The 24,848-nt window shown below is 41.9% G+C and overlaps 1 protein-coding gene across 3 annotated transcripts in view; it reads right to left on the bottom strand.

The window, feature by feature from the left end:
- Window positions 1-353: 353 nt before the first annotated feature.
- LOC124259172 (cytosolic phospholipase A2-like) overlaps window positions 354-24,848 on the bottom strand; it is a 40,691-nt gene continuing 16,196 nt past the window's right edge. For all 3 annotated transcript variants that reach the window (XM_046693270.1, XM_046693269.1, XM_046693268.1), the window contains exons 2-15: window positions 16,112-16,231; window positions 15,727-15,751; window positions 10,528-10,606; window positions 7,975-8,121; window positions 7,394-7,547; window positions 6,892-7,024; window positions 6,109-6,245; window positions 5,334-5,556; window positions 5,049-5,163; window positions 4,547-4,777; window positions 3,105-3,396; window positions 2,341-2,650; window positions 1,703-1,889; window positions 354-1,154 (exon numbers count right to left, since the gene is read on the bottom strand). In XM_046693270.1, the coding sequence (XP_046549226.1) occupies window positions 694-1,154; window positions 1,703-1,889; window positions 2,341-2,650; window positions 3,105-3,396; window positions 4,547-4,777; window positions 5,049-5,163; window positions 5,334-5,556; window positions 6,109-6,245; window positions 6,892-7,024; window positions 7,394-7,547; window positions 7,975-8,121; window positions 10,528-10,606; window positions 15,727-15,751; window positions 16,112-16,119 (2,502 nt within the window). In that variant the 5' untranslated portion in view covers window positions 16,120-16,231 and the 3' untranslated portion in view covers window positions 354-693. The remainder of the gene's footprint in view (window positions 1,155-1,702; window positions 1,890-2,340; window positions 2,651-3,104; window positions 3,397-4,546; window positions 4,778-5,048; window positions 5,164-5,333; window positions 5,557-6,108; window positions 6,246-6,891; window positions 7,025-7,393; window positions 7,548-7,974; window positions 8,122-10,527; window positions 10,607-15,726; window positions 15,752-16,111; window positions 16,232-24,848) is intronic.

Here is a 24,848-nt window from a genome sequence, read left to right as displayed (position 1 = left end):
GAAAGAGGAAGATTTCAGGCTTGGGGGTCCCACGCTCCCTCTTGCCCCTGTCATGTGACAACATAGTCCCTGGGGATTGGCTAAAAAACTGTTGCTATGGAAACCATGGCACCAGTGCCTTGAGCCCCAGAACCCTATCAGATAACTGGTAAAGGGCAGGATATTGGGTTACTTGTGCAAGAGACTAGGACAAAATATCCAGCCTTTACACCTGTAACGAATAACGACCCTTATTTAAGTGGTATTTTCCCAGTTGGCGAAACAATAGCAAATAACAAAACCTTTCCACATCTAGAAGAAATCTGTGCTAAAGCAGAGTCGATTGTACAATTGTGACTATATCATGAGTTCGTCGTGTAAGGCACCTAAACACCCGGTGTTCCAAGCACCTGTTTCTGCCTCGACCGAACATGCATCTACCCACTATGGGAGGTGAGTGAATTCGGTTAGCACCAAACTCAAGAACTATAGCCCTTGTGTTGTCTATATAACCTTTCACGATGCACAAGATGTGACGGTGTTCATTTTGGGGTCGAAGTTGTATGTCTGGGCATCGTACCAGATGTCTTCAAAACCGTCGGAGTCGGTGTCGATGTCCTCGTCAGGAAGTCCGTTTTGAGACATGTCAAACTGTTTCCCCGAAAGTGCTTTAGGCGAATCCAGGGAAATAGATTCGGTGATACTGTTTAAAGTTCAAACTGTATCCTGTCTCGTCAACTTCACTCTCCCCCTCTCTGCCCCATCGCTGTGCATTGGGTCAGGACTCTCTGGAAGATCCTCCAAACCCTCCGGTGCTTTGAAGAAAGGACTAGTGGGTTCGACAGTTGGGGAGTTTGCCTCATGGATACTTTCTACCCGTGTAAGGTACTTCTTCAATCTTCTTCTCTCCTGGACACTCTTTATTCTCAACAGCTTCATATCCTTTGAATGGAACGGAAGCCTTGGAGGACATGACCTCTTGGTTTCAATCTTATCTGCAATAACATTCTTTATGTCATCCACGTGGAGCAGCGTATTGAACTCCGCCAATTTCGACAAGCGTTGGAACTGTTGGTGAGTGTAGCAGAAGTTGAAGGTGGAATAGGGAGTAGCTGGATCGTCAAACAGGTCGAAATCAGCAAACTCAAGGTCCTCTTTGGTGGTTCTTTCTACCCCTGCAGAACAAAACACTACAGTCACTTTCCAGTTCAAGTTTCACAGGGGCGGTGGGGTAGCCTAGTGGTTAAAGCGTTCGCTCGTCACGCCGAATACCCGGGTTCGAACCCCCACATGGGTACAATGTGTGAAGCTCATTTCAGGTGTCCCCCGCCGTGATATTGCCGGAATATTGCTAAAAGCGGCGTAAAACTAAACTCACTCACTCAAGTTTCACAAGTATTCTGAATTAGATTTACGTGAAAATACCAAGCTATATCACCATTTAAAGAAAATGTTTTCCTGCTCAGGTAAAAATAACGGTAACGGTACAAGAAAAATATAGTGTTGACGCTTTGATCCCTGTAAATCTGACACAATCTCAGGTGTTCATGGATAGAATAAGCACTGGTAGCAATGACCAAGCCGAACTTGCATAATTTACTGTCTTTACTGTGTAGCTTAATTCTTGTGTCCCCGCCGTGATATTGCTGGAATATTGCTAAAAGCGGCGTAAAACTAAACTCACTCACTCACTCTTCGTATTGTTTAAATATAGTCCACCTACCAGGTTTGGAGAATTTCCTGAAGTTGATATTAACGAGGCAGAAGTGCATTACGACTGGGCAGTGAGGGTCTGTGGGGTGTTTGAAGATGTACAGTTCCTTCAGTCCCTCTCTGTCAAACACTGTAGGGTCAATTGGAGGGAATGGTAACCGGTTCAGTTTGGCCCACGTCTCAGCCAATAGAAGTTCCTGAGGAGAAAAACATATAAGTAAATATCGGGTCAAACAAACAAGTGTCCAAACAGGCATTATCACACATACTCTAATAAATGCTTATAAAATACATTAATTAGTGTGTGAAAAATATAGGGTTGACTTGTCTGTGGTGTAACTGACCATCAATTTATAATGTGTGATGGTTCCGTTTCTTCTTAACTGTTTTTATCCGAATTAGAATTGGTCTTCAGCAACCCACACTGCAACGGGTTTGGGTGGTCAGGTGCGCTGACTTGGTTGACTTGTATCCAAATTGCGGAGATCGATGCTCATGATGTCAATCACTAGACTATCTGGTCCAGACTCAATTATTTACAGACCGCCGTCATATAGCTGGAATATTGCTGATTACGACGTTGAACGACAACCAGATCTTAACATTCTGTTGAATACTTAGCATTTGTATAAACATTATGCAAATTACCTTAAAGGGGGGAGTACTATCACTTGGCCTGGCGCTGAAGTCAAACGAAAGGATAATGTCGATGTTCCTCTGAGGTCTGAGCACCAGTGGATAGGGGGAGTTAAATGTGAGGCCGGCATCCACCATGTAAATATGCTTCACCGTTGTTGGGTGCATGTCGAAGATGCCATCAAACTCATCTCCTTCCTTAACACGTTCGCTCACAGGCGTAAAGGGAGACAAATGCTGTTCCTGCAGAGATAATCCGCGCATAAAGTTGTGGATGACAGTGGCCCTTCCGGTCCTTGTGCTCAGCAGTTCGAAGTTTTTGCTGGAAAGGAAATTGAATTGAGGTCATTGCGATCTGGTCCAAATATGTAACTGATACATTATTGGGTTGCCATGGTTAACTGCGCATTGAGGATATCCGATCAAATAATATATTTTTGAAAATTACACTTGTGCATACACATGTTTCGAGGATAGTAAAGCCTGGTTTTTATGCACTGATGTAATATTCTTGAATTCTGGAAAACGGTTTGGTTTGTTACCTTGTTTGTTGTTAAACGCCTCACTCAGCAATATTCCAGCTATATGGCGTCAAACTGTAAATAATCGAGTCTGGACCAGACAATCCAGTGATCAACAGTTAAGCATCGATCTACGCAATTGAGATGACATGTGTCAACCAAGTCAGTGAGTCAAGTATGAGTTGCTGAAGACCAGTTCTAACCCGGATCGTCACGGGTACCTTGAAAACAGAAACTTTCTGAATGGAAACTCACTTTTCAACCATTCCTTTGAGCATGTTATGCCAGTAACTCCACTGTCGGGTTTTATGTTGTGACTCGGCTCTTTTCAGTTCGGGTCTTTTTGTCTTGGGGTTCCGGAATTTCCTCCACCTCAGGGGCAAATGTGGCCTTGACCTGTTTTTAAGAGTAGGGGTTCCAGTGTTATCGCTGGAGTCGTCGCTACTCTCATCTGATTTGGGAATGTCGTCGTCCACTTCATCTTCTTCATCACTACAGTCGCTACTGTCCTCATCAGCAGCAAGTTGGTTCTTTTCGAGTTCTTTGCCTGAAAGTAAATGGTAAACCTTGCTAGAGTGTATATGCAACTGTTGCTTGTGGCTTTACATGTGGCCCTTTACAGTCACAAATCAATATGTTACTTTAAATCACATAGAATGTACATTGTGTATATCATCTCGTCTTATGCTATGATTTGTTTGCTTGTTGTTTGTCAGCGATATCCCAGCCACATGGCGGCAGTCTGTAAATAACTGAGTCTGGGCCAGACAATGCAGTGATCAACAGCATGAAACACGTGAAGATCCGGGTTAGAATTGGTCTTCAGCATCCCGTGATTGTCGTCATAGACGACTAACGGGATCGGGTGGTCGGGCTCACTGACTTGGTTGACACATGTCATCGTATCCCAACTGTGCAGATTGATGCTCATGATGTTAATCACTGGATTTAGTGGGTAAGACATAGGGCTGGCTAGCATATTGATGATAGAGATCGATAATCGTTACAAATATCGATGTATATCGGAGAAGTAACTTTGAGCAAAAAGTCTGAAAGTGACTATATTTCCAATCACTGGTGAGTGGAGACATCAATACACACGACACCAGCCTGAACATAACTTAGAAGCAGCCTGTTACGACGTAAATTGTAATAAAATCGGAAATTGTAATACTTGCAGCAAATTGTAATAAACTTGACGTAAATTGTAATAAAAACGTAAATTGTAATAAAAATTGACGTAAATTGTAATACGCAAATTGTAATAAAAAATTGACGTAAATTGTAATAATTTTGCTGCAAGTATTACAATTGCGTTTTTATTACAATTTACGTCGTAACACAGCCAATGAAAAAAGAATAACTGTGTGAGTTGTATGAGCAAAGTGAAACCCTATTCTATCACAAAAGTGTGTCTACGATATTATCGATGGCACAATTTTGTATCCATAACCATTAATAATTTTCATATATACGATATTCCAATTATCAATCATTTAAGCCAGTACTAGTATGACTCAACTATTTACAGACCGCCGCCATATAGTTGGAATATTGAGGAGTGCGTTGTTGAATAACAAACAAACATCTTTTCATTTGGTAAACATGAACCAGGAACCAAGCTGGTGATTGCATTGGATAAAGACAATATGCAAGCACGCATGTCCGGAAATAAGTAACCGGAATCATGCCCTTACCTAATTCCTGTCTGATCATCTCAGTTGGGTCCACCCGTCTGTTATCGTCCAGCAGTCTCTTGAACAAGATACAGAAGGCATTTCCCCAGATTCCTTGGAGGAAGTGTAGGGGAGGTTCTTCGTACTTCTTACACAGTTTACCCATGAAGAACTTGCTGCCAAACAACTCAGAGTCCAGGAATGTTCCATATTTTGGCAGACCGATTTCGTACGGAGTAAATTCTACCCATTCTGGAAATAGGATAAAGATGTATAATGCTTTTGTCTTGTTGCATATATGACATTTATGCAAGGGGGTAGCCTAGTGGTTAAAGCGTTCGCTCGTCACGCCGAAGACCCGGGTTCGATTCCCCAAACAGGTACAATGTGTGAAGCCCATTTCTGGCTTCCCCCGCCGTGACACTCACTCACTCACTCAATACGTACACGAGCGATTGTTGTTAATGTTTTATGGTGTTGTTGTTGTTGTTGTTGTTGTTGTTAAAGTGATATATGTGCTTACCTTGGAATGATCTTGCTGGAACGTCTTTCTTAACATGCAAGCATGTATACATCGGCATTGGAGCATCGCCATCGTTGATTTTCTCTCGTTGATCAGTCAGTTTGCTGTCTAACCTCTGAGAAATTATGAAAAATAAATATACTATAACAAAATCATATATTCCATTTTGTTCATATTTTATACTTCGCGTGTCAAAATGGTCTTCAACCTCTTTTCTCATCACGGTCATAATTCGCCCAAAGTTAAATCCCTGGAAAAGGTTGTTAAAGGACAAAACTAGCTTACCCCTTTAAGAAGGGTCTCTCCAACCATGTGTCCGAAGAAGTCGGTGAAGCTGACAGGTTGCCCCTCACGTCGTTTCTTGAGAATTGTCTGGAGGTACCTGTAGACACTCTTTGGCTGAAGGAGCCACATGATGCTCCTGTCAATGTTGTTCTTGAGGTCTTCCTGCACCTCCCCCAGATCCATGTCTGGCCAGCGAGGGTAGGAATATAGATTGGAGAGATACCTGTGAAGAGAGAAGGAAAATAGTGTTATACCTCTGCCTATTGTTATTTTCTCTTTATCCTGTTATCGAGGGTGTTATTTATGTATAGTTTAGTGCGTTAATGTTCTTAAGCCGCTTTTAGCAATATTCCAGCAATATCACGGCGGGGGACTCCAGAAATAGGCTTCCACATTGTACCCATTTTGTAGAATCGAACATCGGTCTTCAGCTTGACGAGCGGACGCTTTAACCACTTGGCTACCCCGCTGCCCCTATGTATAGTTTAAACTGGATACCCACAGGCTGGGATAATAGAGCTTCTGCAATCTGTTGTCTAGTTTACTGATGTATGGTTAGAAAACAGGTCATGTTTGAATGTAGTGTTTCATATTTGTTCAGGTTGAAATTTTTAAGGCAACTTTGTATACACATACATAACTTCCATTATTAATAAAATTTCTTTAGAGAGAAGAGTATATATAACGACTCTCATCTACTACATAACTGTATGTGATAAAGCATAATAAGAGTAATTATTCACTACAGCGATTAAGAGTTTACAGTTTTCCATACCAGGATGAGCCGGAGAGCCCACAGGCATATGTCACCGTGTCAAGGACTCCTGTGTCACTCAGGGCCTTGAACACACCACTCAGTGCCACCATGGCCCGGAATCCACCACCAGATCCTAACACAGCTATGTTGGGGACCTACACATAAACAATATTACAGAATATAAGCACATGTCAAAAACACCAATTGTGAGTGAGTTTAGTTTTACGCCGCTTTTAGCAATATTAAATCAATATCACAACGGGGGACACCAAAAATGGGCGTCACACATTGTACCCATGTGGGGAATTGAACCTGGTCTTCGGTGTGACGAGCGAACGCTTTAACCACTAGGCTACCTCACCACCCCTTAAAAACACACAAATAGTGTCAACTAAAAATAAACAAATAACACACGCAATGCCGTTTAGAAAGGTCAAATGTAACTTATGTTATATTTAGGATGACACTTCCTCAGTAATGTAAAGATTCGGGTAGTTGGGTCCTATCCGAGATACGATCCAACGTTCTAAGAGCCAGCATTTAATTGTCAGCCCACAAAGTCAGCAATCTGACCCCTCTGTCTGGAAGACTGTCAACTGGTAGTCCAGTTCATGGTCTTCGTGTACCCCTCTGACAAGTTCAAATTGGCCCGATCCCATGACAAAACTTGTGAATTCACATATAGATCAGCTGGATTATGTTATCAATAAACCGCTCCTCATTCGTATTGTTTTGAATATTTTAAAACCACTGTATTGCCACTGTGGACTAGAGTACTCGACTGGTATTTCCTCAACTCACTTCACTGAACTTTTCTGGTGACCTCTCCCCTAGGAGTTTCCTCATTCCCTCAAATGCCTTCTCTCGCCTCTTTTCCAGGAACTGTTTCTCAGAGTCACACAGACACAGGCTATACCTCAAGGTGGGATTCTTGCTGAAATTAGGAAACAGTCAATGAAATTAATTTCAGTCCCATGTTTGAAAGTAAAATACTGGTTAAAGATTTGAACCCTGGTCCAATATATGAAGACCATCGTGTTCATAGTCTGCAAGTCAACATATAGAACATGCTCTTATCTTTGATTGAGCAGGTATGTTTGTACCCATGTTTCGAACCCGGTCTTCGGCGTGACGAGCCAACGCTTTAACCAACATCAGCGCCCTGTTGTATAAAATAACATCTGGTAGGTCTGGTCTGGGTTAAGGTATGGATCATCTTACCGCTAAGATCGTTTTGTACAGCCAGACTGACAAAATGAGACTTAATACATATGCACTGAGAACGTTTAGGTTTTCGACTTACTCCCAGCACAGCAGCAAATCGACGTAGACTTCGATACTTCGTTGAAATATGAACTTTTCTCTCATCCATTGTCCTTCTGTCATTTTATACAGGTCATAGTATATTGTTCCAAGTTCCTGGTCATACACTAGGTTGGCCTCCATCAAGCTGATCTCTGTAAAACCAAAGGAAACTTGAAACGCGTGATCGAAATGATGAATAGAAATTACGTTTACCCCTCGTTGGTCTCGGTAATATGTCACGTATTGTACCAAGACAATCCTATTGTACTAAGACAATCCTATTGTACTAAGACAATCCTATTGTACTAAGACAATCCTATTGTAACAAGACAATACTGTTTTACTAAGACAATACTGTTTTACTAAGACATTACTATTTTACTAAGACAATACTATTTTACTAAGACAATACTATTTTACTATACAATACTATTGTACTAAGATCATAATATTCTACCAAGATCATAATATTCTACCAAGACAATACTATTCTACTAAGACAATAGACAATACTATTTTACTAAGACAATGCTATTATACTAATAATGTTACAAGGTTGACAATCAGAACACTACATACGTAATCTGTTCTTTTCCCGGATGTCCAAAAGGAATGTGAAAGTCTCGTTCCAGACGGGATTTGGATTGTTGTCGACTGTAAGAGTTTTCTTGCGGCCCTCGGGGGCATTCCGAACCCTTAAGGAAATATAGGGATCGGGCGTGTCGACTGCAAACAAAACAAACGTGAATATTATTATAGATTTAAAATTGCCTCTAAAGAAATAAACATGTTATTTGTGTTCCTGGTATGGATGTATATATGTCCTCATCTATGTAACATAAAAGTACCCCTGATTATCCGGTTTAGAATTGGTCTTCAGCAACCCATGCATATCGAACCATCGGGATCAGGGGGTCAGGTTCCCTGACCTGGTTGACACATGTCATCCTATCCTATAGATCGATACTCATGATGTCAATCATTGGATTGTCTGGTCCATACTCTCATATTTACAATCCGCAGTCATATAACTGGAATATTGTTGTAGCGTTCAGCAACAAACAAATACACAAACAAAGAATGGTCCACTGTATGCAGATAGAACCTTCACACCTGTTCTACTGGGTAATCTAAATAGGACTGACTGACTGAGTTTGGTTTTACGCCGCTTTTAGCAATATTCCAGCAACATCACGGCGGGGGACACCAGAAATGGGGCTTCACACATTGTACCCATGTAGGGATTCGAACCCGGGTCTTCGGCGTGACGAGCCAACGCTTTAACCATTAGGCTACCCCACCGCCCCAATCTAAATAGGAACTGTGTATTTCTTCAACTATGCATATTGTTGGAATATTGCCAAACATAAAACTTTGTCGCTAATTCACGTATTGATGGATTAACTTCCCCACCAAACTATATCATCAAATACATAAATGTACGAAACGTGTAATTCATTTCTTCATGTTGGTATATATGTTGTCACGTCCATGACACTCAGGGGATCCGTTTTGTTTGTTGTTTAAAGCCGCTCTCGGCAATATTCCAGCAATATGGCGGCAATCCGTATTACAATATTATTTTCATTATTAAACAATATCTATATGACACAGGGTGCGTTTACCCCACAGTAGAAGAGGGCATGTACGTGACATCGTGTTATCACACAATTTCATCTCCAGTAGAAAGCATTATTTCCGGACGTCACGCTAACCTCTGACTCACAGGGATGTAACATCCAGCTATTGGCTTGACGCTAAATGTCGTTCACATGATTATGTCATGCTTTTCCAAGATTTGCGGAAATAAAGCTAAAATGGCAAACATGGGAGGGGAGGGAGACATTATGTATCAGTTCAAACAACGTATCTAATACTTTCCATGTTTAAATCTTACTCGGGAGATCTCGTTAAAAGAACTCGCACCACTGAATTGGGTCTAGGTTGTCCTTTGAGAAATGTACAGCATTCAATGACGGGACGCAATTTGTTTGGTTTGTAAATGTCCATCAGATGCGAGACGTTGAGCCGAAAGGCCAGAGTTACAAGTGTGTGAGCCAGGAAATCTAGTCCCAGCACCTCCGGCTCATAAATACCTCATTCTTTAGGTCGTTCTGACAAAACCCCAAATAAACATCGACCGAAATATAGCATATACATTTAACAAACAATAGTAGTTATTTTCGCATCACTACTTAAGCATGTTGGTATGGAATGTTTTACATTGGCTCATCGTTCTGAAGATTTCTTTGGGCTACATAACACGTGTTTTCGGAGTACGTCATGAATACCTTTGGCATTAAGCGACCACTATACCTGTTACCCCTAAAAGATAACATGGGCCGCTCTTAGACAGGTATTGGTCGACGCCAAGATGTATTCATGGGGAGTGGGGAGTTGTTAGCTTCAGATAGCTGAATACTTAGTAATGTTGATATGAGGTACGCGTGGCTTAATTACACTCTTGAGATAAGATGCCACTTCTATATGGGGATTCTTCTTACTCTGCGTCATCAGCTACATGGGGTGCCCTGATGCCTTTCCTTTTGTGATGAAATATATTACTAAGGATCAACAGGTTAAAGTCAGACTCGCAGTGATCCGGCTACAGCAAAACGACTATATAAGGGACCCGTGAAGATCCGAGTTAGAACTGATCTTCAGTAACCCATGCTTGTCGTAAGAGGCGACTAACGGGATCGTGTGGTCAGGCTCGATGACTTGGTTGACACATTTCATCGTATCCTAATTACGTAGATCGCGATAGATGTTAATGCTGTAGATCACTGGATTACCTGGTCCAGACTCGATTACTTACAGACCGCCCTATGGCTGGAATAACAACAAACCAATCAACCTATATAAAGCTTATTTACTTAAATAAGAATGACAGCGTATTCCAGTTTGACACACAAACCACGCTGGGCTCGCCAGCTTCCCTCAACTAAGGCCAGATTAGACGTATCTTAATTAATCAGGCTTGAATAAAACATTAGCGAACATCAAACAAAGTGCTGTATTTCAATGTAAACAGACAGTTATTTTGGGAACGATTTGGAAACAGCGGGAAGGAAATAATTAGAATAAGTACTTTGGACGTGGAATATATCCGTACGAATGAGATCTACTTACGGTAGTCTTCCCATCCTTTGGTAATGTTCTTGCCGCGGATGACCTTGACTGTGAGGATCATACAAGGCAAGTGGTTCACCTGGAAAAACAAGTGTAGTGAGTGAGTGAGGTTTTACGCCGCTTTATGCAATACTCCAGCAATATCGAGACGGGGACAATAGAAATGGGCTTCACACATTGTAACCGACTGGGGAATTGAACCCGGGTCTTCGGCGTGAGGGGCGAACGCTTTAACCACTAGGCTACCCAGTAATGCATATCGTGATCTTGATGCGAAGAACAGAGATAATCATTTAATGTTATAAGAGGTTTTACAAAAGGGGGTCAAGTTTTGTGGATTATTTTATAAGCGACATTTCAATGATGATCATTAGATCGTTTTCGAACTGGAACGTTGTATGTGTTTTATTTACTCACTAACTGACTGCCAGTCAAACTGTTAGGAAATGTAAGTTACACATGGCGAACCTGTGTACACTCCATGTTATTATTTTTTGTCATACGGGCGTTCATTGAATTTTTTGTCAAGAAAAATCAATTTAGTATTCACTTAAAATGCACTATATTGAGAGTGTATACTCTGACTTCAAATGGTTAAACCAATAATTTGTCACATGTACTGAGTGAATAGTCCGCGCTCGATAATCAATCACTTTTCTCAATATCACAGATCAAAGACTACGGATTCAATCACAGAACTTGTGAACATTTGGAAGTGTTAATATTGACATCATCTACAGCATTGTCTCCTAACCCATTAGTGTCGGCGTAGCAGCGGGCATGGCGACATTATGTAAACACGATAAACTCATTATATAGCTTCCGATATTCATACAGTGAAATCTTGAAAGGAAGTGAACATTCCTGTACACGCGTCACTATGGCTTACGCCAAGGACATACACGGGATTGGTCTTTTATTGATTCTTAATCATGGCTTAATCACCCGTGGGAATATCACTTGTTTAATTCCTACCGAAGTTGCCCAGAAATATGCACAAAACGCGCGACATGGACGGCACTAGACTAACGCTCGGTATCTGAATATAATAAGTATCAGTATATAAGTAACAAATAATCCCATTTAAATTGAAAAAAGAGCTAAAGTGAGATAGGAGATTCAGAGGAAATCTACGCTTGCTTCATTTAGGGCTTTAGCTCGACTAACGCTTAGTCCCTCAAAATATTTTATTTTGATAGTAACAAATAAACTCATTTGAATTGAATAGGAGCTCCAGTGAGTTGGGAGATCCCTGAACCTGGGGAAATCTAGACTTGCTTCATTTAGGGTTTTAGCTCGACTAACGCTTAGTCCCTCAAAATATTTTATTTTGATAGTAACAAATAAACTCATTTGAATTGAATAGGAGCTCCAGTGAGTTGGGAGATCCCTGAACCTGGGGAAATCTAGACTTGCTTCATTTAGGGCTTTAGCATTGCAGGGAAGGCTAGGCAGTAGGGAAAATAATGTGGTTAGGGGACTGTGAGACAGACTAGGTTTTGTCATGCAGGGAGGGCTGGGCAGTGGAGAAAATAATGTGATTCAGGGAATGTGAGGCAGACTAGGTTTTGGCATGAAGGGAGGGCTGGGCAGTGGGGAAAAGAATGTGGTTCAGGGACTGTGAGACAGACTAGGTTTTGGCATGAAGGGAGGGCTGGGACTGTGAGGCAGACTAGGTTTTGGCATGAAGGGAGGGCTGGGCAGTGGGGAAATTAATGTGGTTCAGGGACTGTGAGACAGACTAGGTTTTGGCATGAAGGGAGGGCTAGGCAGTGGGGAAAATAATGTGGTTCAGGGACTGTGAGGCAGACTAGGTTTTGGCATGAAGGGAGGGCTAGGCAGTGGGGAAAATAATGTGGTTCAGGGACTGTGAGACAGACTAGGTTTTGGCATGAAGGGAGGGCTAGGCAGTGGGGAAAATAATGTGGTTCAGGGACTGTGAGGCAGACTAGGTTTTGGCATGAAGGGAGGGCTGGGCAGTGGGGAAAATAATGTGGTTCAGGGACTGTGAGACAGACTAGGTTTTGGCATGAAGGGAGGGCTAGGAGGTGGGGAGATTAATGTGGTTCAGGGACTGTGGGGCAGACTAGGTTTTTGCAAGCAGGGAGGGCTAGGCAGTGGGGAAAATAATGCTGTTCAGGGACTGTGGGGCGGACTAGGTTTTTGCAAGCAGGGAGGGCTAGGCAGTGGGGAAAATAATGTGGTTCAGGGACTGTGGGGCAGACTAGGTTTTGGCATGAAGGGAGGGCTAGGCAGTGGGGAAAATAATGTTGTTCAGGGACTGTGAGACAGACTAGGTTTTGGCATGAAGGGAGGGCTAGGCAGTGGGGAAAATAATGTGGTTCAGGGACTGTGAGGCAGACTAGGTTTTGGCATGAAGGGAGGGCTAGGCAGTGGGGAAAATAATGTGGTTCAGGGACTGTGAGACAGACTAGGTTTTGGCATGAAGGGAGGGCTAGGCAGTGGGGGAAAATAATGTGGTTCAGGGACTGTGAGGCAGACTAGGTTTTGGCATGAAGGGAGGGCTGGGCAGTGGGGAAAATAATGTGGTTCAGGGACTGTGAGACAGACTAGGTTTTGGCATGAAGGGAGGGCTAGGAGGTGGGGAGATTAATGTGGTTCAGGGACTGTGGGGCAGACTAGGTTTTTGCAAGCAGGGAGGGCTAGGCAGTGGGGAAAATAATGCTGTTCAGGGACTGTGGGGCGGACTAGGTTTTTGCAAGCAGGGAGGGCTAGGCAGTGGGGAAAATAATGTGGTTCAGGGACTGTGGGGCAGACTAGGTTTTGGCATGAAGGGAGGGCTGGGCAGTGGGGAAAATAATGTGGTTCAGGGACTGTGAGGCAGACTAGGTTTTGGCATGAAGGGAGGGCTAGGCAGTGGGGAAAATAATGTGGTTCAGGGACTGTGAGACAGACTAGGTTTTGGCATGAAGAGAGGGCTAGGCAGTGGGGAAAATAATGTTGTTCAGGGACTGTGGGGCAGACTAGGTTTTGGCATGAAGAGAGGGCTGGGCAGTGGGGAAAATAATGTTGTTCAGGGACTGTGAGGCAGACTAGGTTTTGGCATGAAGGGAGGAATAGGCAGTGGGGAAAATAATGTGGTTCAGGGACTGTGAGGCAGACTAGGTTTTGGCATGAAGGGAGGGCTGGGCAGTGGGGAAAATGATGTGGTTCAGGGACTGTGAGACAGACTAGGTTTTGGCAAGCAGGGAGGGCTGGGCAGTGGGGAAAATAATGCTGTTCAGGGACTGTGAGGCAGACTAGGTTTTGGCATGAAGGGAGGGCTAGGCAGTGGGGAAAATAATGTGGTTCAGGGACTGTGAGACAGACTAGGTTTTGGCAAGCAGGGAGGGCTGGGCAGTGGGGAAAATAATACTGTTCAGGGACTGTGGGGCACATACCTCTCTATGAAAACCCTGGGAAACTTGATAAACTGAGGGGCAAAAGAAACGTCCCCAAAGTAAAATTTGAAAAAAACAGTTTTTCTGTTGTCGTTATGACGGAAATTTATTTAGGAACACATCTCCCGAACGCATCCCCACGTCTCACAGAAAGGAAATCCACGTGGAGTTTTTTGTAAGCATGAAAATTGCTTTTATTCACGTTTTTTGCATGCTTCGGTGGAAACATACCCGTATGAAAGTACAGTATAAAAATTATGCTCGACTGTTCGAATTCATCACTTCAATACGTTGGACACAAAGAACATGCCTCGACTCACGGCAGAACAGAGAGACGAGCTATTGGGATGTTGCAGCTGGGTGCTTCTCACAGTCACGTTGCAAGAATCATGGGTTGCAGCAAGAAAACCATCACCAGACTGATGACACGCTTCAGAACAACAGGTCGGACTGCAGACAGGCCTAGGACAGGGGAGACCACCCGTAACCACCCCTCAGGAAGACCGCCATTTACGGGTGCTTCACTTGCGCAACAGATTCCTGACTGTGACGTCATCAGCAACAACCAGCCTTACCCATCCAGTCAGTAGAAGGACCATATCCAGACGACTCCGCCGATTCGGTATCAGAGCCAACAGACCATTCCGGGGCGTGACGTTAACGCGTGAACATCGACGTCGTCGCTTGGCTTGGGCACGTAGAGTTCGGCAGTGGCAGCCGCGGAACTGGCGCCGGGTACTCTTCAGTGACGAGAGCCGCTTCCAGTTGAACAAAGCTGATGGTCGGGTACGAGTCTACAGACGTCGGAACGAACGCACAGCACGTTGTTGCTTTGGCTCAAGCTCTACAGGAAGAATGGCGTCGCATCCCAGATCACGTGATCAGACGTCTTGTGCACTCTGCACGACGTCGTGTGGCAGCATGTATCGCTGCAAGAGGTGGACACACTCGCTACTGAGGAGTTGGACACTCAAAGACACTCTGTCAGTACTGATGTGCATGTGTTGTCATGATCGAAACCCGGACATTTGAACCTCCTGTGAAAAACGTCACAAAAACTCTACTTACAGCAAATTGTTTCAATTGTTCTGTAATGACAGTCTGCATAATATGTTCAACAATTATATAAAACATTTCAACATTGAATTGCATGTGTTTGTATCATTTTATGATAAAAAAATGATCGGGGACGTTTCTTTTGCCCCTCAGTTTATAAACAAACGTGAGTTCTTTTTCTTATCATAGGCGTTAACTAGATCGCGTAAGAGGTTTCAAGTTGAGACCCGTGATAACGTCAGATTATCACCTAATAAATACATTAGGCTACATTCCAGCGTTCTCTCATGTCAAAATACAACCACCGGAAACCTATTACTGTCACCAGGCGTAAACACGGGAGACACAGCCTGTCGGGAAGTGTGGAGTCACGGAATATTTAACCCCTTGAACACATAACTGTCATAATGCCTTTTAAAGCGAGAGGCACGTCTATGTCAATATCAATAAATCGATATGGGTCACCATTGCCATATTAGGAAAACCGGTGGGAGGGTAAACCTTCATACAGGTTACACCCATTACAACCGTTGTAGGATAAAAAGTCTAAAAAAAGCATGAAAGGAACAAATGATTGAATAAAGACAGCAGAAATAGGTCTGCAGTTGGGTGTTCGTCGCTCGAGTGGGTGTTTGTACACGGGGCGTAAGACAGGGCGGTGTACTCTGTCCGTATGTTTTCATATAATGTGTGAAAAGAATTCTTTTTCAGGGTGTGCTATTTTGAGAGAAGATGTACTCACCTGAAACACCTGGTAGGGATCAAAACTGAAAGAGAACGGCCAAAAATTATTCACAATACTGTAATCTCAAGTTTTTGACAGGTATTGGATAACTTTAATGAAACTACCAAGTAAAGTGCAATACAATTATATAAATGACAACAGTTTGGCAATATTTGAGAGTTGTTGAAAATACCACGTGCATATAGTAAGTGTAATAAAGATTAAGCATCACAAAATACTATAAGCAAATATATACCTACAAGGTAAATGTTGTTTGATTATTACTCCTTAACGTTATAATACAATTATATAAATACACATCGAATGTATGCACGGAAAAGCATGTTAGATGACATATGGAATGTGTTAGTTTATTACAACTGTAACTACAAATGTAACATACCTGTCCATTTTCTTTGATTTGGATGGGGACGGTGATTCCGGTGGAATGAATGGAACGTAGTCGTCTGGTGTCGTTGGTGATGTTGCAGTGTCTCTAATGCTTCGACGACGACTTTGCTGTCTGAAAAAAGGGACATTGCCTGGTTAAGACGGTGTTAAGTTGCTTCTCTCGTATACTACACCCATGTCTTCAGTGTCAAACACAAGGATGTCGTCAAACTGAACCCGTTTGGTGGTCGGGCTGGGTAATACTGTATCTGTCCTCGGTCGAGGATATTTGAAAATGTCTTTAGGCTTCTTGAGACTCATCACTATTGTGACGAAACCCTGTATTAAGTTGACTTCAATACAATTTATGTAGTCCATGTGTGTTTGTCGCGGACATATCATGTCAAGAATTAAAGTCAACTTTTGAATGTAACCTAAATCTTGTATCATGCAACTAGGTCCATAATACTCAGTTTTCGGGCTATATGGTCTAATTTATATAAACTTGTTTATTTTGGGAGAAATGCAGTCTTTTCTTCTATTAATCCCAATGGAAGACTATTTTCAAATCTTTATTGGGACTATATCTTCATTATTAGTTAATGTAGAACAATTAAAATCATACGTGACGGTAGCCACTAACGTCTGCTATCACATGTCCAGATTTGACTCATAAGATTAATGAATATTTTTTGGGCTATATATTAAAACCTGATGCTTGAGAAACACAGTCTCTAAGTTTCAAGTATCATTTTCAATCTTTCTTGGTCAAGTCAGAGGTATTAGCATTACAGTTGGGTTGTGCTCTTTTTCATATATATTATTTTATCTTAGTTCACTGGTGCGGTCTTTATGGTGTTTCTAGACGACCACATGTGGTTGAGCCAATAACCTTTAACGCAGGGGTCATTACCGCTGCCAGCACCGTGACACTATATACGTGGGTGGAAAAATCTCAATGAAAGAGATATGCTGTCTGTGACGTCACAAATGGAACACACAGTGACCTTTCGTGACTCCAACCAATGAAAAGACTTGATTTCCACGCGCACTTACAGACCCTGTCACCGTCTATCGCCCGGCTGATCTCGTTTGATAACGATACGTTGATCTGTGGATACGGATGAGTTGATTAAAGGAACATTGACGTATTGTTCCAGGGTTGTGCTCGACAACAGATTGCAGCTCGAGTCGTCCTGTAATGACTAAAGCTCCTACTCCAACAACATGCATATAGCCACACCACCGTGTAAACACTGAAATCCCAGCATACACCGAACTTGTCAGGTCAAACCACAGAGAGAGGCTGGTCTTATCAGAGCAGCCGCACATGGATTTGCCTGTTTCCGCGCTCTTGGCTACAGCTCTGCCCACACGTAACGACCCAATGTTTTTACATATAATATATACACAAACGTGCCATCCCAAGTCCACCATACATTACACACAAACCTTGAAGCATCGCCCCAGATGCCGTATCCTCACTGATTAAGAACAGTTTCAGCTATGCACTACATGATTCAGTACTCGATGTGTCCTCGTGTATGCGAGGAGCAGAGTGTTTATGTATCTGATAAATATCTGAAAATTGGCCTAAATTGTACACTTACCATGTTTAACAGTTACTATTGAGTACAATGAGAACTTATTTATAGATGGTCATCGGTGAGGTGTAACTTTGACATACAACGCTTAATACCCCATCACAGTGACCTAGATCTGATAATGCTCTCACACAACGCTTGGTTTCATCTCTATATGCTAGTGGGTGGATCAGTGACTATGTACAAGTGTTCACATGGACAACAGAGATATATACAGTGTGAGTCCTGGAGAACAATCCTAGCATCTAGCATACCTATAAATCTGGGAATGACATGACATGAACACAACTATGTCAGGTTAGTGTGTCTGTACACAAGTACTATAAAGTGTGAGTGAGTGAGTTGGGTTTTACGCCGCTTTTAGCAATATTCCAGCAATATCATGGCGGGGGACACCAGAAATGGGCTTCAGACATTGTACCCATGTGGGGAATCGAACCCGGGCCTTCGGCGTGACGAGCGAACGCTTTAACCACTAAGCTACCCCACCGCCCCAGTTCTATAAAGAGTTCTTACAGGATAAGTAAAATAATTAGAGATCTAAACAATGTTAGTTGAGGCAATGAAAAGCTATATATTAACTTATTCCCGGTGACCAATTGGATCATTTCAAGTTCTATCACAATGTAATATAGACTGAAAGCTAGAAGCTGTTTTAGGGATATCTAGCACTGTACTGAATGCATGCACTGCAGATCAGAGGGTAATCTTCTATATTCACCTTTTCTTCACATTCTTTAGTTACCTTCAAACCTCACCCTAATAGTTCGTTGAGTGGAATCATGTGTCCTGTATAATGTTTTCTGTATTTTGATATATTTAAATGCTATACCTGTATTTAAACATGTTTGCCCACCTAATAAGCCATTGAGAAGAAATTGTTTAAGGATAATAGATTTTAAAGGGATGAGCTTAGGAGGCCTCTTCTTCTACATATATTCATGAGTTGGTGTGTGATGTTTGAAACCAGCCCCACGTCCCATCCTGACAATCATGTCCTGTTAGTCGTCTAGTTTGTTGTAGTTTGCATTAACGCTTCAGGGCTGGTTTCTAGTGTGTCTCACAGTCCCTGAAGCATATTATTTTCCTACAGCCTAGCCCTCCCTGCAGTGCTAAAGCCCTAAATGAAGCAAGTCTGGATTTTCCAAGGTTCTGAATCCCTGGTCTCCCTGGGTCTCCTTTTCACAATTTAGATGGGTTTACTTGTTACAATCAAAATTATATATATTCGGAGACTAAGCGTTAGTCTAGCAGGTCCTCAACCCACTGACAAATCCATCCCGACATCTGATGCACACAAATACCTGTACCATTCCACTTGGCTCCCGTCGCTCTCACAGAGACAGGCTGGCATTTGGCAAGTGTTTCTGACAAGAATGGCTCTGTGAAACACATCTACAGAAATCTTATCATGATAAAACAGTGATGGCCATAGTGACACTTGATGACACTTGAATCTGTTTCATATGAATGGAAGACTCTAAGGAGCATACCGATAATTGATGACACATGAATCTGTTTCATATGAATAGAAGACTCTAAGGGGCATACTGATACTTGATGACACTTGAATCTGTTTCATATGAATAGAAGACTCTAAGGAGCATACTGATACTTGATGACACTTGAATCTGTTTCATATGAATAGAAGACTCTAAGGGGCATACTGATACTGGATGACACTTGAATCTGTTTCATATCAATAGAAGACTCTAAGGAGAGCATACAGACACTTGATGACACATGCACACAAGTGTCTAGTATACTTAGCATTGTAAATAGAAATCATATTTACAGACTCTGACAAACGTAACTCTCTCTATCAGTTGTTATATAAACATACAACGACATTTCTGTATTATACATTTGTTAACCTATCAAAATGGGATGTATAAACTAAGCAATGCGGAACAAAAACCCAAATATTGAAATGCTGGATTATGAACGGATACATACATGCATGTGGGTTTTGTGTCTTTGTGTATTGTCCGCTCACATATTTCATGCATCTATACAAAGATACACTCATTATAAAATGTGTGAATCGTCATGTGAAATCGAAAGGAGCTGAGTAAATGTCACGACAATTACCCCCATCCCCCAACAAGGAAGCACCACTTAGAGACAACGTGCTAATGTTAAAGCATTGTGAAGTTGAGAAAGCTGCTAGTATCCACGTATGTTGTAATGACAACATGTATGGATGTCAGGCCTTGAGGAACCTGGGGAAGGCTGTTTGAGGAGTGGCCACATGGAACACAACAACTCTTCCAGAATCAGTCTCATTCACAGCGCCCATACTCCGGTCGTGTAACTAAATGATGGGAAATCTGGACGATGCAGCGAGTAGGAAATGATGCTGTAAAGGGAAGTGTCTGGGGACAAGCCCTTGCAGGATGACTAATATCAACACAGAATTGACCTTGTGTCGCGAGAAACATGTCTTAAAGTCTGTGTTTCGTATTGTTTACGATTGTTTGAGAAAACCGACAGGATGTTTCAACACCCATGTTATGACATTATGAACTAAAATTTATGAATGGGTGAGTTGGCTTTAAAAGTTTGAACAGTATTCCAGTTATATCACGATGTGTCAACTAATTGTAGGGGGAAATCCCGTAATAATGTCGGTCATGGACGTGTAATGCTTGTAGTTTCCATGACTTCAAACATGTAAACTCACAGCGTGGTTTAAGAATATCCATGCTTTGTTTGTTTGTTGTTTAACGCCGCACTCAGCAGACTTCCAGCTATATGGCGGGAACTGTAAATAATCGAGTCTGGACCAGACAATCCATTGATGACATCATGAACATCGATCTACGCAATGGGGAACCGATGACATGTGTCAACCAAGTCAGCGATCCTGACAACCCGATCCCGTTAGTCGCTTCTTACTACAAGCATGGGCTACTGAAGACCAATTCTTCCCCGAATCTTCACTGGTCAATATAAGAGGAAGGACGTTGTATTTCGAAGCATTTGCTACAAGCATGTTCCTGCATCTTAACTAATCAGTAAATTAATCTTTTTAGTATGAGAAACCCGTTACGATCCGGGTTAGAATAAAACTATTGGCATTGAGAAACCCATGCTTGTCGTAAGAAACGACGAACGATATCGGGTGACATGTGTCAACCAAGCTATTTTAAAGTAACATTTTAAGAATGATGTGAATTTTGACTTGTCATGTATAGGAATATGTGAAGTCACGGTCAACAGTTACATATACAAGTTAGTACGTGAGGTGAATGGGGTTGTAACGTCGTAATTAAGAATATTTCGCTCATATGACGACGTGCATGCGTGTGTATGTGTGGCTGCTTGTACTAGCCCAGACTTGAGCTGGTTTTATAGCGCTAACTCACTGAGACACCATGCCGCAGTGAAGCATGAATACCCCACTCAGACACATTATACTGACTCCGAGCCGACCAGTCCTTGTTATACCCATTAATACCGAGCGCCAGGCAGGGACCAACAAGTACCACATTTTAACGTCTTTTGGTATGACGCGGTCGGGGATCGAACCCGAGACCATCCTTTAGTAAGGCTTTCCCTTTACTTTCAGGCAAAGAACTCTAAGAGAATCATCTGCTCATGTGACACATCAAATGTCTTGACAATGTGTTGACAAACATAGTCTGTTTTCTGTAAAAAGCCACACAATATACTTACAGATATACATGTGGCCATGATGGATGTCAGCAATGTTAGTTGGAAGTCACTGTCAACACGGTTTATATAGCGGGCATTTGTGTGAACTATTATTAGCAGTACTGTAATTCTCTCTTGGGAAGGATATGGTGGTAAAATATAATAAAATTGAACTTCCTCGTGAAAGCAGGGATGTGTGATACAATGACACGGTCGTGAGCACGCTGGCATTATTGACCACAACGCTAAATGTACATGAATAAGATCATATTGAGATCTATACCTACTGGGTGTTGGAAATTTGGGTCATAAGTCACATTATACTTATAATCGATTGCAATGTATTGTTAAAATTATCTTAGTTTCAATGCTTTGAATACCGACCCTGAAAATTGCTCTTGACAATCATGGTATGTGTTTGGTACTTTTGCAGTTAATTGAAACGTGTCATATGGTTGGATAATACAAATACTTCATAATAGGAGTTCGAAGAAAGAAAAAAATAAAACATTTCCTTTTTTCGAGAAAATATTTTCGTGAATAATCCATGTCCGCTTCTCGGGAATAGGATCTAAAACATATATACTGTAACAATTCCCTTCCTTTGTCAGAGGGGCGGTGGGGTAGCCTAGTGGTTAAAGCTTTGGCTCGTCACGCCGAAGACCCGGAGTCGAATCCCCACATGGGTACAATGTGTGAGCCCATTTCTGGTGTCCCCCGCCGTGATGTACGTTGCTGGGATATTGCTAAAAGCGGAAAACCAAACTCAGTCAGTCAGTCCTTTATCAGAGACGCCAATGAAATTATGTCTGACATACTTAACTGCCATATGCATATCAGTAATTGTAAATGAGGGGCGGCGGGGTAGCCTTGTGGTTAAAGCGTTCGCTCGTCACGCCGTAGACCCGGGTTTGATTCCCAACATGGGTACAATCTGTGAAGCCCATTTCTGGTGTCCTCCGCGGTGATTTTGCTGGAATATTTCTAAAAACGGCGTAAAACCCAACTCATTCACTGACTCACTGTAAATGAGTTTCCTAACATTGATATTTCTAGAAACAATGGTGGTATATCAAGTAGGTGTGTTCACAATGCGGATTTGATACACGTGTTGGTTGTGGTTGATTGTGCAACGAAAGGCGTGTTGGAAATGTATCTAAAATCCCCGGAATGACTTGAACGAGTTTAATAGTGACTATTCATTAACAGTTTGTCACTTGTAAAGATAGCAACCAATGATGTGTTGCAGAAGAATTGTTATTCTACTTTATGATAACTATTGCCGAGTCTAAGCACGCTTCACGTGATATCACGTATTTGTTTTCAAGTACATAGACTGACGAGGAAACAGATAAAGTGTCGTTCACTGACCTCAGTCAACCCAAAACCAACTGTCACAAATTGTCATGTAAGAGTGAGTGAGTTTAGTTTCACGCCGCACTCAGCAATATTCCAGCTATATGGAGGCGGTCTGTAAATAATCGAGTCTGGACCAAACAATCCAGTGGTCAATATTATGAGCATCGATCTCCGCAATTGGGATACGATGACGTGTATCAACCAAGTCAGCGAGCCTGACCTCCCGATCCCGTTAGTCGCCTCTTACGACAAGCAGGGTTACTGAAGATTCATTTTAACACGGACCTTCAAGGGCGCGAGATTGGAAATTTCTGGAGGTGATAACAACGACTTTGATCATAAACGACGGTGATCATAAACGACGCAAACTAGTATAGGCACAAATCACTGAATTGTTGCATTTATCTCATGAGTAAAGCGAGGCTTGAAATGGGTTCAGCCCTGTTTTGTTGTATCAACATAGCCCCGATATGACTGAATTACTGCCGATGTGGCTTAAAATCTAAACTCACTCACTCATGCCAGACTTAGACTGAATCAGCTGGGGCCTCGAGTCGGACCAGTGCAATACGAAAATGCAAAAAGTGAAAATGTTCTTCATATAGTTTTAACAGGATAGAGGATATCAGGATAAAGACTGAACATGGAATATAGTTCGAGATAACAGCATACTCGACTTAGACATCAATCAATATACATCATTGTTGGTAATCGGCTCCATTATCAACGGAATAAAAGATTACTTGAACGATATGCAATCTTAGACATAAGTTAATCACCTCACTCTCTTACGCTTTCTCTCTTCTTAAGGACACGCGCACCTGATGTAGTCGGATTCGCACAACTGATTTAATTTGACTTTGGGCGGAGATTTCATATGAATGTTTTGTCACATTTGTTTCCATACGGAACTTTCATATCAGGTTTTCATATTCACAAGAAATCTCTATTGTACAATTCTAATAGAGTCAGGAAATGTGTCTGTGAATAACTACCATATAGGAATGACAGCAGGGGAACGTATCCTGCCACATCGCGGGGCACTTGTCACAAACACACGGAAAGGCAAATAAATTATTCACCTGAAAAATACGGGAACATATGGAAAAGAGAAAATGGGAATTGCATCGGGCAGCTTTTGTCAATGTTCAGTCACAAATGCCCCCCACATGTCCACCATAAAGATTATTTAAACCTTCATTTGATCAAACAACATTGATTACTCTCAAATCTTTGAAGGGCATTTAGAAGTTGAATACATAAGAAAATATACTCCCTACCATTCACTCGATGAAGGAGCAAGCATACACTCCCAAACGTCGTGTTATTCAAAATAAAGAAGTTGACATCCATAAATCTTTCTTTTCTTATTTATAGATTACTCTGTTTTGTCGAAGTATTTAATACAGGATAGGATTGCTAAAAGTGGAAATATACAGTAAGTGACACTTTAACCAGGTGTATATGAATGATGTACCTAAGATTAATGATGACTCATCCCTCATATATCAGCTGAGACAGGGTGCGTCATAATCGGTAATCCAATCCACGCTCTAGTACCCCCACCTACTATAACAGTCTATTACAGTCAATCCCTTGAATAACCTTGCATGTCTTCCCTTAGGTGATAAAGTCATAAATAGATGTTCTCGTGACTGTACTAGATCAAGTGATCTATATTGCAGTAATCATTGTTCTTATCGGTACCTCTGCAACTCTGTATTTTCAAAATCTGTGGGCACACACAACTTGGTAACGGATACCTGCGATGTCGAAATTTCGTCTGAATTCACTCATTCAACTCCCGTTTGTCATACTTCAGTAATCTAAAAAGGTTTTGTTTTAATGCATTTGACTTTGAAACAAAGTACGGCATGGGGGACATGGGAATCAAACCCATTCTACTCCTGTTTGCAATGCTTCAGTAAATCTAAAGGTTTTGTTATAATCCATTCTACTTTGAACGAAGGGCGATATAGAGGACACAGGATTGTCAGTTTAAATTCGTTGGAAGTTTACACTTGTAATGATGTATTTCTATGTACGTTTTGTTCCAATGTTGGTGACTTTAAGAGAATGAAACTATTTTCTGATGTTTCCCATTGTGTCACAATGTAAAAATCTATGATC

This window comes from Haliotis rubra, unplaced genomic scaffold, assembly GCF_003918875.1.
Source record: "Haliotis rubra isolate DU_JTF1 unplaced genomic scaffold, ASM391887v1 Scf711, whole genome shotgun sequence".
NCBI classification, from domain to species: Eukaryota; Metazoa; Mollusca; class Gastropoda; order Lepetellida; family Haliotidae; genus Haliotis; species Haliotis rubra.
The sequence above is the reverse complement of the archived record's forward strand: the minus strand, read 5'-3'. Positions and strand labels throughout refer to the sequence as shown.